Source organism: Trichomycterus rosablanca, chromosome 11 (genome assembly GCF_030014385.1).
Source record: "Trichomycterus rosablanca isolate fTriRos1 chromosome 11, fTriRos1.hap1, whole genome shotgun sequence".
Lineage (NCBI taxonomy): Eukaryota > Metazoa > Chordata > Actinopteri > Siluriformes > Trichomycteridae > Trichomycterus > Trichomycterus rosablanca.
The window spans coordinates 10,084,697-10,099,272 of record NC_085998.1 but is presented as its reverse complement, the minus strand read 5'-3'; the positions used below and the strand labels follow the sequence as shown (position 1 = coordinate 10,099,272).

Below are 14,576 nucleotides of genomic sequence, written 5' to 3'. Positions count from 1 at the left end.
TATTTGGGTGGTTGGTCATTCTCAGCACTGCAGTGACACTGACATGGTGGTGGTGTGTTAGTGTGTGTTGTGCTGGTATGAGTGGATCAGACACAGCAGCACTGCTGGAGTTTTTTTCAAACACATCACTGTCACTGCTGGACTGAGAATAGTCCACCAACCAAAAATATCCAGCCCACAGTGCCCCGTGGGCAGCGTCCTGTGACCACTGATGAAGGTCTAGAAGATGACCAACTCAAACAGCAGCAATAATAATAATAATAATAATAATAATAAATGTATTTGAAAAGCGCCTTTCATGACACCCAAGGACACTGTACAATAAAATATAGAAAATCTAAGCAAAATAAATAAAATACACATTTACAAACATAGGAAACACCAAACATGTGGCACAGTTCTGAGTCAGCTGGAAAAGACGTTTTGAGGGTTTTGAACACTGCTGCAGATGAGATTTCCGTACTTCTGGTGAGAGGAGCCTAGCATCACCTTGGCAACCTCACGGCGTTGCAGTGACCAGAGTGAGGGAATGTTGTTGTTAGCATGCTGTTGGTAAACAAAAATCCGACCTGAGGCTCGGTGGGAATATGTAGGCCTTTGCCTATACCAAGGTCGCGGTGGAGCAGTAAAGATGTTGGAGGTTTATACCATGAATGTCCCAGAGCATAGAGTTCACTGAAAGAGCACTCCATCGTCATGATGAGACCGCAGACGTTGTCTAGACCAGAAAAGTTGCAGAGACTCCAGCCATCCAATCCCAGCAGCCAAAGAAGCAATTCAAAACAATCCACATTGACAGAGAAAGGAGTTAGACACAATAGCAGATGTTACACAGAGCAGCGGACACAGAAAACAGTTAATCCGCTAACTCTCACTGCTCCGGATACACCGCTCCACATCATAGAAGCACCAGCAGCACAAGCACAGTAAAAAGATCCCAAATCCAATGCATAAAATCCAGTAAAATGTTTCGTGCAATGTTTTTGTTCAAACAGTTTCACCGGGGGAGACGGGGCATCCAAACGCACCAGCGTATCTCTCACGACCCAAAAAATGCACGAATGGCTAGTGACCACAGGAGTGTGCGAAAAGATGAAAATGAAAGAAAATTACGATAAAAATAAAATAAAATACAATAAATTAAAATAAAATACGGCAACGGTAGCGGCAGCCAAATGCGCCAGCGTTCACCATCATCAATAGATGAGCGATCGTCTCTGACTTTACATCTACAAGGTGGACCAACTAGGTAGGAGTGTTTAATAGAGTGGACAGTGAGTGGCCACGGCATTTAAAAACTCCAGCAGCGGTGCTGTGTCTGATCCACTCATACCAGCATAATACACACTAACACACCACCACCATGTCAGTGTCACTGCAGTGCTGAGAATCATCCACCACCTAAATAATACCTGTTCTGTGGTGGTCCTGTAGGGGTCCTGACCATTGAAGAACAGGGTTTTAAGAGCAAAAGGGGTCCTATTGTATGCTACGGTGTTCCAAATAAAGTAGCCAGAGTATTTGTATTATTGCATTGAAAAAATTAATAGTGTGTCATTTGAGTACTTATAAGTAAGTGGAATGGAGAAAACACCAGCTGAGCAAGCATAGGCAAGCCGGGGTTGCTCAACAGCACGATCCAGGCTGTATACCTGTATCCTCAGGGCTCAGAAAATCCACTGCACACGACTGGTTTGCATAATACATCACTGGCATGTGAGCAAAATATCTGAGTTCTGACGGCTGGTTCTGTTCAGACACTGTTCTGTTGTTTCCCGTTTCTCTGCCAATCGCTGCCAACTTTTTATTGTTTTTCAATGATTGTTAATTTACATCACTCACTCGGCTGTGTTCTAGAGCCCTTTAGTTGCCCATTTGCTTTGTTTCTGCCCTCCCTTTTTACACACGCACACACACACACACACACACACACACACACGCACATGACAGTTCCCCTATCACACAGAGCCAGTGCTTCTGTTTTAAATAGGGACTTGTTTGTGTAGGGTTTCGGCTTGCTGCTCATGCAAAGACGCTTTGTTTCAGCTGACACTTTGTACTTGTCGTCGGTGGAGTTTTTTTCTTGTGGTTTGTTTTTGCTCAGCTGTTTACTCAATTAGGTGGAGGTAGAGGTGTGGTAAGTGAGAGAGAAAGAGAGATACAAAGTGAGATAGAGAGAGATCTTACAGCAGGTCTTCAGATCTTGAGCGACAGAGAGGATCTTTTCGACCAGACAGAGCTCTGAGCTCAGAGCTCTTTGGCTCGTCTGTTCAGAGCTGGAACACAGAGTCACACGGGCCAACCGTTCGACCACACAGCCTAATGGGAAACTAGGCCCCCAGGGCGCACACATACAGATGCCTCTACGCATACAGAAGGTCAACGGAGGAGGCCAGAAGGAAGAAGACCAGCCGTATGCCATGATCCGGAAAGACACCAAAAGGTACCTTGCCTAGTTCCTCTGCTTGTGCAGCTTAGCATTTTAACCTAGTTACACATCAGTGCAAAACTAAGCTTCGACTGCTTTGCTTTTTGTATGTGGTCCGTTAGGGCTGCCTTTGCAGAGCAGTGCAAACAGTCACGATAATTGTGGTAAGCCGACAAGGCTGCGGCTTCCCTTCATGATCTTTAGAATTCACAGTAATTCTCAATTCTTCACAAGAGGCCCAACTGTTCCTCAGACATGTACCTACATAGCTACTTTTACTGTGTTTCATTTAGAGGTCAAAAAATACTGCCTGAAAGTTTTGCTTTGAATCATCTGCTCTTATCGATGATCTCTCAGAGGGAATTTCACATCAATGTTATGACTCGCTTGACACTTTGAACTTTTTGCTTTTGCTGTTCTGCTGATGTCTTGTAGCATAGTTTCATCTGTATAGAGCTCAGCTTCGACCTCCAGGCAATGTCATTTTGTGAAGATTCTTACTAATTCAGAACTGTAGGGCTGTTCCTGAATTTGACAGCATTCGCTCTGTGATGTATGGCTTAGATTTGATGTCATGAAAGTTCTTTACAAACTGAGACTAGTAGCACTGTCTACTTGGAGTTAGGCTATGATTTCCAGGCAGTGTCATTTGGTAGAGATGCTTACACATTAAGGATATTAGTACTGTCCACATAGGGGTTTGATTTGGGTCAAAACAGTGCTGTTATCATTACACGGTTAGGATAGTAGGGCTGTGTATATAGGGCTGACTGTCGCCTCACAGCAAGAAGGTCCTGGGTATGATCCTCAGGTGGGGTGGCCTAGGTCCTTTCTGTCCGCTTTGGTTTCCTCCGGGTGCTCCGGTTTCCTCCCACCTATAACCTTGTGAACTGATGAATCTTGTGTAATGAGTAACTACCGTTTCTGTAATGAATGTAACTCAAGTGTAAAACATGACGTTAAAATCCTAATAAACAAACAAACAAATATATAGGGCTGAACTTTAGGGCTGTATAATTTTAGATTTATTCTTTCACAGAATTAGAGTCTGTATAGAACTTAAAACTGCAAGTAATGTCATTTTGAAAAGATCCTTACAAATGTAAGGTAGCAGTGGTCAATAGGGTGGTTCATATAGTGCTTAGCTTTGATTTCCAAGCAATGTCATATTTTAAAAGATGAATGTTTGGTTAGTAGCACTGTCCTTCTGAAGCTCACAGCAATGTCATTTTGCAAGCTTCCTTACAAACTGAGGATGGTAGGTCTGTATGTAAAACCCTGTGTGATGTAATTTTGTGAAGACCCTGACAAACAAAGCATAGTAGGTTATGGCTTATAGTCCTTATAGACCAGTGGCGTAACTAGGAGCTCATGGGCCCCAGTGCAAAAAATACATTTTGGGCCCCCTTAACAAATTTCATATATATGTATTGGTCTAGTAACATTGAGCAGGTTACACAGATTCCCAAAATCCCTTGCTGTGCACTCACTGTATATTTTAATTACATGTCTTTTAGTTATTTTAATATTTTACTTAACGAAAATATTGTCGTGTTTGTACTTTCGTTATCGTGCTGCTCGTCCGACGGGGATGCTACAGGTCTTTTGCTGTGTGCAGTGGTGGAGGTGTGAGAATAAAGGCACACGACAAGGTAGAGTTCACTTTAAGTGTTTAGTCAGGACTTCAATGAGTGTTACAACACTTTATACTGCCTAGCTCCAGCACCCGAACTACCTATTGGGTTCAGTGCTGGGGCCATACGGCGAGTCTCATATACAAAACTAACTGACTGCAGAACGTCCGAACGCAATGTATAAACCTGGTACTGCATTCTAATTGGCTGAGCTGAATGTCACTCACATATCGCCGCTACAATATTGGAATATAATAATAACAACCTGACGAGTGCAGCCAATGGGGGCTTGGGTCAGTGCGGTGGGGGGGTTGAGTTCATGTTGTGGAGGGCTCCCCTCCCTGCTATGGGCCCCAGTGCACCTGAGCCCCCTGCCTCCCCAGTAGTTACGCCCATTATAGACTGTGGGGTATATTCTTTTTGGCTTTAAGGTTACAAAGGAACCCTTACAAACTGTTAACAGTAGAGCTGTCTATATAAGAAACTGGCTTTGAGAAATGTGATGTTTTCCAAAGATTCTCAAAAACTGATGATGGTGAAGCTGTCATTATAGAGTTCAGTTTTGAGCTTACTTTGCAGAGATCCCCACAGGCTGAGAATAGCTTGAGAATTACTTCAGAACATTAAATCGAAGATACATAATGTCCTGTAAAGATCTTGACAAATTGAGGATTGATACATTTTGCATTTATGCATTTGGCAGATGACTATCCAAGAAAACTCACAGTTGAGCCAACAGATTAAGGGTTATGGGTCTAGTTCAAGGGCCCAGCAGTGTAAGCTTGGCTTAGCTGGGGTTTGAACTCACTACGAGTAATTGGAGAGCCATCATTATGCCAAGCAATGTCTTCCAAGTGAAATCATTTTTGTTTAGATCATTACAAATTGAGAATCGTCATCCACATAAGGTTCAGATTTAAGTTCCAGGTCGTTTATATTTTATATAGTTTATAGAGTTCTTTACAAATCCCGAACAGTGGTGCATTAAATGTAGATCTCGGATTCAAATTCCAAGTAGTGACATTCTGTTAAGATTCTCACAAATGAGAAAGGTGTCCTGGACTCATTAGACCAGCTCCAGCAATCCACCGCAATATTACAGTAAGAGCTGCAAGTGCTCAGAGTACCTAGAAATTCTCATGAAAGAACAGAGGCTGCTGCAGAAATCAGCAGAATCATCATAACTTGTTTTGATAAAGGTTTGGTGGGCTCATGTGCTCCTCCGCGCTCTGTGGTCTTATCAGATTGATGAGAAATGACACCAAACTGCTAGTGAGTCGATACGATCAGCATCAGTCTTTTAGGAGGCCTCTCAAACGTACTGTTATTTAAAGAGGCCATAATCTTCGGGTCAGTACCAATCTATGACACCTATATTATTTGTAATACTTTCGTTTTTAATAGTATTTTTAATGCACAATAATGTCATGTACTCAAATCTACAGCTTGTACCAAGTTCTTCAGTTTATCTAAACAACCCTGTAATGGAACATTCTAGCTACTGAAGGTTTGAAGGACCATTTTTATTTTATTAAGTAGTAATCTCTATAAATCTCAGGGACCCAGTCATGCTAGAACAGGAAAAGGCATTCCCCAGACTGTTGCCACAAAGCTGTTTCATGTAACTGATTTTATACACCTGTTAGTAATAGGTGTGTCTTCTATGGGTGTGGACTTTCTATTAAGATTCTAAAGTGTACCACTGGAGTTGGTGCACAGCATGGCTGCATTTAAATAGTGGATTTGGTTCAGCCACACCCACTGCAAACAGGTGTATAACATTAAGCATTTTTTGGCTGCTGTATTAGGGGTCACCATTGTGGGTCATTGTATTCCTGGGTCATCGTATATCTAATTTGGCTGGAAGCCCTTTTTGGCTCGAACCTCCAGGCTTGGGACCGACACAAAGAGCGCACTGACAAGTGCACCCCCCAATGGTTCGGCTGTTTGCACCCCCATTCCACCCAACAATCTGCCTCCCATCGCCAGACATAGCCAATCATATTTGTGTAGACACCTGACTGGCTAAGAGCACCTCAGATCTGGGGTTTGAATCTTAATTGTGCTGTCAGTCGGTCAGGCATCTACACAGGAGATTAGCATACTTTACCACTGTGACACCCAATTGCCCACATAAGCTCTGTGATGTGGCAGTCCAAGGATGCATCATGCACTACCCACTTGCAACTGCAGTTGATGTTGTGTGAAGCACTTTCATTGGACTCTTGAGCAAAGGAAACACATTCTTTGAATCACATGTTTCTATATTGTAGAAGAATAAGCATAAGAATGAGCACATTTTGGCAATACAAAGAAAGACATTCTAGAGAATTGTGTGCTTGTGTATGGCTGTAATTTGAACGATTCCTGTTCCTGTTCATCATTATAACACCCACTTAGTTTGCCAGCTTGGTGTCGAAGTACTTGATGGGCTTGTACAGAGCCCTGACTTTAACCATGTCCACATCTTTGGCTTTTGCTGGATCACCAACGCAGCAGCAAATGAGGGAAGAACTTCATATAATTACATTTTGTTTTGAATGTGTCAAGTGTTTTCAAACATTGGTCATTGCAGTTAATATTTGGTGGGATGACAAATAAAGAAAAAGCCAACATAAAGTGTCTTAGTCACCAAAACCCATCTTAACAGCTAAAATGTGACTTGGCATAGATGTTCCAAATATCAAAAAAATGTACTGGACTGGACTGAACTGTAAGTCTGTGCTAAAGTGCAAACATTTTGATCCAAAATCTCTTATAGATGTTTAACTAAATTAAGACCTAGTGACTGCATGAGGCACCACGTAATGGCTTTGTATTGATATGCATGTGTAGTCTACACCATGAGAACATTGCAGGCCTAAAAGTTGCTCTGGCTCTGTAGTGCTATATGGGCATTATGCTGCCATGATTTGGGTCCACTTGTCTGTTTAGAGGGTTGGGTCACTTTAAATCAATATGAAAAATATTACTGTTTGTAGTCCATCTGTTTTTCTACATACCTTTTTAGCCTGCTTTTACCCTGTTCTTTAATGGTCAGGACCCCCACAGGACCACCACAGAGCATGACACTGACATGGTGGTGGTGTGTTAGTGTGTGTTGTGCAGGTATGAGTGGATCAGACACAGCAGCGCTCACTGTCCACTCTATTAGACACTCCTACCTAGTTGGTCCACCTTGTAGATGTAAAGTCAGAGACGATCGCTCATCTACTGCTGCTGTTTGAGTTGGTCATCTTTTACACCTTCATCAGTGGTCACAGGACGCTGCCCACAGGGCGCTGTTGGCTGGATATTTTTGGTTGGTGGACTATTCTTAGTCCAGCAGGGACAGTGAGGTGTTTAAAAACTCCATCAGCGCTGCTGTGTCTTATCCACTCATACCAGCACAACACACACTAACACACCACCACCACGTCAGTGTCACTGCAGTGCTGAGAATGATCCACCACCCAAATAATACCTGCTCTGTGGTGGTCCTGGGAGAGTCCTGACCATTGAAGAATAGCATGAAAGGGAGCTAACAAAGCATGCAGAGAAACAGATGGACTACAGTCAGTAATTGTAGAACTACAGTACAAAGTGCTTCTATATGGTAAGTGGAGCTGATAAGACCTCAGCCCAAAGGAACTAAAATTTTAATTTTAACAATTTCTTGAGGCATTAGAAACTCCACTCTAGCACAAACATCAAAAGAGTGGTGTCCAATAATTTCACTACGGTTCTAGAGACGGGGGGTTTATGGGGGGCTTACAAACAAGGCCTTCAAATGATCCTGGCATCAATTAATCAATTAGCAAGAAAAAAAGCGAATAATTTGCATGTAGCTGGACGTGCAGCCAGGAACTGGGAGTAAAATACCGACTACTGTGTCGGGGAAGAGCCGAGGGGTGCGGGGATTTCCAAATCAAAAGGAGAAGTTGTTTTCTGAATGACCTGAATAGAGCAAGGGTGTCGGAGGAGAGGAAGAGAAAGTGAGCGAGGATATGGTAGGTGCTGCGAAAGCCAGAAACACATTTGAAAATTGCTTGGGTATTCTAAATGCTAAGCAGTACGGTGGCACCAGGACTGAAATGCCACCTAAAGAGTCCCAAAAGCCTTTAGAGCATGTGTAAACATCCAGACAGGTTCAGAGGAATTCTACATTTGCGTGAACGTATTTATCGGTACATTTAAATAAATTTACATGTTCAGCAGGCATTACGAGAGCACACAGCGCTACGTTGTTTAGGGCAATAAAGCGTGTTGATGCAAATGATGGTCAGAAATAGACAGGGCAGTGTTTTGCATGAGCTTTGATCTATACCATTTCTTAGACAGAAGAATCCTGAAGTAAGAATTATGACCCCATTTTACCACTTTGTTTTCCCTCTTCTTAAAATATATTCATGCATTCATGTTTGCCAGACATCTAAGCCTGAACGGGGGCAGATAACACTGGGCACAAAGCAGGAACACACCCTGTTTAGAAAGCCAGTCATTGCAGGGCACCACACACTCTTCTACTTACCACTAGGGGTTGTGTCAATCTAGGATTGACACAGACAGTAACCTAAGGCAGGGTTTAAACCCTGGGTCTTAAAGGTGTGCAAAGAGAACACCACCCTCTGTGCCACCATGCTGATCCTTTTTAGTTAACGTTTTTTCTGGTATTGTATTATCATTTTTATTAAATACTGGCCACATGGCAAGAACACACCATTTCAGGGTATTTCTTACTTTCTCACTTATTTACTCACTAATACGTTTACATTCACTCATATTTAGGGGCAATTTGGGTAGCCAGTCCACCTACTGGCATGTTTTTAGATGGATGGATGGAAACTGCATGGTCAACAGTTAACAAAAGCAAGGATCAAACCTGGGTTCCAAAAGCTGTGACGTATTTTAATTCTATCAGCTTATTAATTGGGCGACACGTTGGCTCGGTGGGTAGCACTGTTGCATCACAGCAGGAAGGTCCTGAGTTTGATTCCCAGGTGTAGCGGTTCGGGTCCTTTCTGTGTGGAATTGGCATGTTCTCCAGTGTCCGTGAGGGTTTCCTCCAACAGTCCAAGAGAGAGAGAGTGTGTGTGTTTGCCCTGTGATGGACTAGCAACCCATCCAGGGTGTTTCCTACCTTTTGCTCAGTGAATTGTATCCACGGCGACCCTGAATAGGATGAAGCAGTGGTAAAACAGGACATGCTTTGTTCTGGTCAAGGTGGTGGTGAGTCCAAAGCCTATGCTAGGAACACCTTAGATAAGAAGCGCACTGCAGAGCAACAAACACTCAATTATTTATAAACCCACACTATTGTTCAGGGCAATTTGGAGTTACCAGTCTGATTAATGGCATTGTGTTGTGAGTTGTGATTTACCTGGAGGGATTGAAACAATGTCCTTGTATTACCATTAACATTTACATTACCAAAATTAAGTGGACACCCACTCAGACTGGGGGATATAGTTCTTTTAATCTGTGTGTGAAATCAATTACACTGAAATTTCTATTGACGAATAGTGGAAGTAAAATAGGTCACAATAAAGAGCTTATTGTTTTTTAATGTTGCACTGTCATACGATGCCACATTTCCCACAAGCCACTTTAGCAGAGCAGTAATAATAATAATAATTAATAAGAGCGGTAATAAGAGCAGAATTATTAATAAAACTAATACTGATGTTATTTACACTGATCAACCATAACATTAAAACCTCCTTGTTTCTACACTCACTGTCCATTTTATCAGCTCCACTTACCATATAGAAGCACTTTGTACTTCTACAATTACTGACTGTAGTCCATCTGTTTCTCTGCATGCTTTGTTAGCCCCCTCACATGCTGTTCTTCAATAGGACTCTCACAGGACCACTACAGAGCAGGTATTATTTAGGTGGTGGATCATTCTCAGCACTGCAGTGACACTGACATGATGGTGGTGTGTTAGTGTGTGTTGTGCTGGTATGAGTGGATAAGACACAGCAGCACTGCTGGATTTTTTAAACACCTCACTGTCCCTGCTGGACTAAGAATAGTCCACCAACCAACAATATATCGAGCCAACTGCTAGAAGATGACCAACGTCTAGAAGATGACCAACTCAAACAGCAGCAATAGATGAGCGATCGTCTCCGACTTTACATCTACAAGGTGGACCAACTAGGAAGGAGTGTCTAATAGAGTGGACAGTGAGTGGACACAGTATTTAAAAAAGTAATTGTAGAACTACAAGTGCTTCTATATGGTAAGTGGAGCTGGTAAAATGGACAGTGAGTGTAGAAACAAGGAGGTGGTTTTAATGTTATGGATGATCGGTGTATACTTCTACTACTACTAATAATAATAATACTAATAATAATTAGTTAATAATTAATAACAATACATTGAACTTATAGAGCACCTTTTATAAACCCAAGGTCAAGTCACAATACAAAAGCATTCAGAGAGAACGGAAGTAGGTTTTTAGCTGAGCTTTGAAAGTGCAGAGAGATGCAGAGGAGCTAAAAGATGAGGGTAGTGAATTCCAGAGCGAATTCCACAACACTAAAGGAGCTGCTACCCATAGTGGAAAGGCTGTACTTTGGAATAACTAACAGACCATTTACATTTTCAGCATTTAGCAGATGCTTTTATCCAAAGCAACTTACAGTTATGACTGAACATGATTTTAAGCAATTGAGGGTTAAGGGCCTTGCTCAGGGGCCCAACAGTGGCAAATTGGTGGTGGTGGGGCTTGAACCGGCAACCTTCTGATTACTAGTCCAGTACCTTAACCAATCCAGTACCTTAACCAGAATTAGTGACCTGCTAAAGCTGCTTGGAGAACTGGAACTGCTCTTATTATGATGTGGAAACTGTCTAGAAACAACAACAGCTCAGCCAGCAGTAGAAGGCCGAGAAAGCACACTGAATGGGAGCGTCAAATTCTAAAATGCTTTCCATGGTTGCAACACTTACTACCAAGTTCAAGCTTACACACACTTTTATTGATCTCTGGAGAAATGGAAGTTATCAAACTGCATCACCTGATGCAATGGGAACCAATGAACTGGAACTTTAATGACGAGCCAGGCGTTTCCTGACCAGTATCAGTGCCCGAACACACTCCAAAATCTTGGCCTGTTGTGCCCAAATAAAAAGGCTAAGAACTACTGGTTTAGTTACCTATCTGTTCTGTCTGTGTTGTCACATGATCAGCCATCCTCCCCATTCTCAACAAGTCTTGGCATCTGTTTCATTTAGTTATGACAAAGCTGAGAGCTCTTCAGTGGCCTCCTTAGTCACTAGATCTAAACCCAATGAAGTGTAATACACCATTAGTATTAATAATCAAACAATCATATTAACATGGATCTGGAAGATGAAATGTCAAAGTAATGTCAAAAACGTCAACCAATTAGAACTGTTCTGAAAACTCATGGTTCGTTGTGTATCGGGATGTGAGAAGAGAATCGAAAATGAACCGAGAGAGAGAGAGGTTTGACCATTCGACGAAATTGTCGCTACTTCTCCGAACACATTTTCAACTTCCTGTTCATGTCGTCAGTTCAGCCCTAAACCCAGACCACATTCAGACAAGCTGCCGCTATTCTTGCTCAAGACTTTTAGGTCAGATACACATGAGCTTAGTTTAGGAGTATGGATTTTTTTTTTAGATGGGTAATATTATGAGTGGTGTAGCCCACTCTGAGGATGTATGTGTGCTATAAATAAATTAATCATTAGATTTACGTTGACCTCTTTCTTCGTAAAGATTAGGTCAACAAACACTGGAGTACTTCGTAAGTTCATTGGCATAAACGTAAATACACTAAAAGGTGAGTAAATATTTGTAGTCAATTCAAAATGAGATGCCGTTAAAGGTAAAAGTTAGCATGCACTAATTACAGTTTCTTAAAAGTCTTAAGATTTAAGTGATTTGTGTAACAGTTCTTTTTCTTGACTGAATGATCAGATCACATGATTTACTTTTAACTTTTGAAACTGTCCACAATCAAGATTTACATTTACGGCATTTAGCAGACTCTTTTATCCAAAGCAACTTACAGTACTGTGACAGTATACACAGATCAGCCATAACATTAAAACCACCTCCAACTTTATAGTTCTACAATTACTGACTGTAGTCCATCTATTTCTCTACATACCTTTTTAACCTGCTTTCACCCAGTTCTTCAATGGTCAAGACCCCCACAGGACCACCACAGAGCAGGTATTATTTAGGTGGTGGATCATTCTCAGCACTGCAGTGACACTGACATGGTGGTGGTGTGTTTAGTGTGTGTTGTGCTGGTATGAGTGGATCAGACACAGCAGCGCTGCTGGAGTTTTTTAATACCGTGTCCACTCACTGTCCACTCTATTAGACACTCCTTCCTAGTTGGTCCACCTTGTAGATGTAAAGTCAGAGACGATCGCTCATCTATTGCTGCTGTTTGAGTTCGTCATCTTCTAGACCTTTATCAGTGCTCACAGGACGCTGCCTATGGGGCGCTGTTGGCTGGTTATTTTTGGTTGGTGGACTATTTTCAGTCCAGCAGTGACAGTTAGGCGTTTAAAAACCCCATCAGTATTGCTGTGTCTGATCCACTTATACCAGCACAACACACACTAACACACCACCACCATGTCAGTGTCACTGCAGTGCTGAGAATGATCCACCACCTAAATAATACCTGCTCTGTGGTGGTCCTGACCATTAAAGAACAGCATGAAAGCAGGCTTAAAAGGTATGTAGAGAAACAGATGGACTACAGTCAGTAATTGTAGAACTACAAAGTGCTTCTATATAGTAAGTGGAGCTGATAAAATGGACAGTGAGTGTAGAAACAAGCAGGTGGTTTTAAGCAGTTGAAGGTTAAAGGCCTTGCTCAATTGCCCAACAGTGGCAACCTGGCAGTGCATAAATACATGTGTACACGTTTATACAAATTAAAAATCAATAATAATTTATTTATGTTTGAAAGTAACTCAAGTAATGTTTCTCCGCACCGTCCGCCATGTTTTTATTTATCTGTGAGTAAAGTTGTGCCGCATTGAATGCTAGGATTGCCTTCACCATTAAGGCAGCATCGGATGCTCACTAGCTATTCTGTCAAAATAGCGTTCAGATTTAAGGTGATTTAGTAGACAGCATTTTAAGGCATCTAGAAATTTGAACAGCCTCCTTCTCGGGAGCGTGCGTAGAACGACAAAAAATGCTGTCTATGTAGAGAGCTCACTAGGTTTTCGAACAGACAAATTAGCCCCAGCATGTTTTGGAAGGTTGGAGTACCTGGAGTAATTAAAACTCATCACTGATTATCGGCAACAACTAAACCCACTCTATCAAACTTATCCCTGCACTCACTGCTGTTTGTATCTACTGTTTATAGGTGGACTATGCTTTAGTAAGAAGTGAATTACAGAAGTTCAAGCTTGATGAAACACATGTCTAAACTTTTTTCTTTCCGTGACATTGACTGCATTGCCAAATGACATTCACTGCGAGTTCCAGTAAGTAATTATGTGCTGTAACATGGAACAGGTGATCAGACACGAACAGCAACAACAAACAGAACACTGCTATTGTCAAAACAAGAGCATGGATATGTTCAGAGCAAACACTGAGAGTACACACTTAGTAAACATCAACACATGCCATACTGGTACATACACTCACCAAACATGTTCATACATGCTTTTCAAATCAAGAATCTAAGCAACAGTTGCATCCAAATTATAGTTTAACTGCTTTAAGAGTGGGTGCAGCACAGCAACGTGGTTTCTAGCTAACAGGGATCGATCTTTGCATACAGTCACTGCATTAATAGAGTGTTCTGGATTTCTCCAGGTACTCCAATTCAACCTCAACTCCCAAAACATGTAGAAGTTTGGTGGCCCAAAATTCCATCAACTGTATATGAGTAGGTGAATGTGTGACATCCTGCAATAGATTATAGGTCTGCTAAGGTTTTGTTCTAGTATGGATCCCAGTGTTTCTGGGTGGGTTGGGACTCAAGTAATGAGAAAAATTGATGTAATTTAAGAGGTGTTGGATGTTTAGTTGAGTTGAGGACCATTGAGTTGGCATTAATATGAAGCATCAAAAAGGTCATGTAAGATGAAGAAAGCAAACTTAAATCTACAAACCTACAACCCCATCGTTTTTCTACATAGTAACTTTTCAATGCATTTTTCCCAGCATCGTACCAACTTTTTAATGCCATCTGCAAGAAATGTATTTGGTTGAGCGTGTAGACACTGATGCACTGCTGCTTTCACATCATCATCACATGAAAATCTTCTTCCCCTTAAAGCTTCTTTGAGCATCCAAAAAGGTGAAAATGAGATGGCGCTAAATCCGGACTATAAGCTCTTTCTCAGTCTCTTAGACATGACCGGGGTAGCACGGTGACTAAGTGGGTAGCACTGTCACCTCAGAGCAAGAAGGTCCTGGGTTCGATCCCCAGGTGGGGCGGTCCGGGTCCTTTCTGTGTGGAGTTTGCATGTTCTCCCCGTGTCTGTGTGGGTTTCCTCCGGGTGCTCTGGTT

At 41.9% G+C, this 14,576-nt stretch overlaps 1 protein-coding gene across 1 annotated transcript in view; it reads left to right on the top strand.

The window, feature by feature from the left end:
• Nucleotides 1-2,109: 2,109 nt before the first annotated feature.
• The window catches only part of rasgrp4 (RAS guanyl releasing protein 4), a 41,820-nt gene continuing 29,353 nt past the window's right edge, over nt 2,110-14,576 (top strand). The window contains exon 1 of the mRNA XM_063004435.1: nt 2,110-2,443. Coding sequence (XP_062860505.1) covers nt 2,358-2,443 — 86 coding nt within the window. The 5' untranslated portion in view covers nt 2,110-2,357. The remainder of the gene's footprint in view (nt 2,444-14,576) is intronic.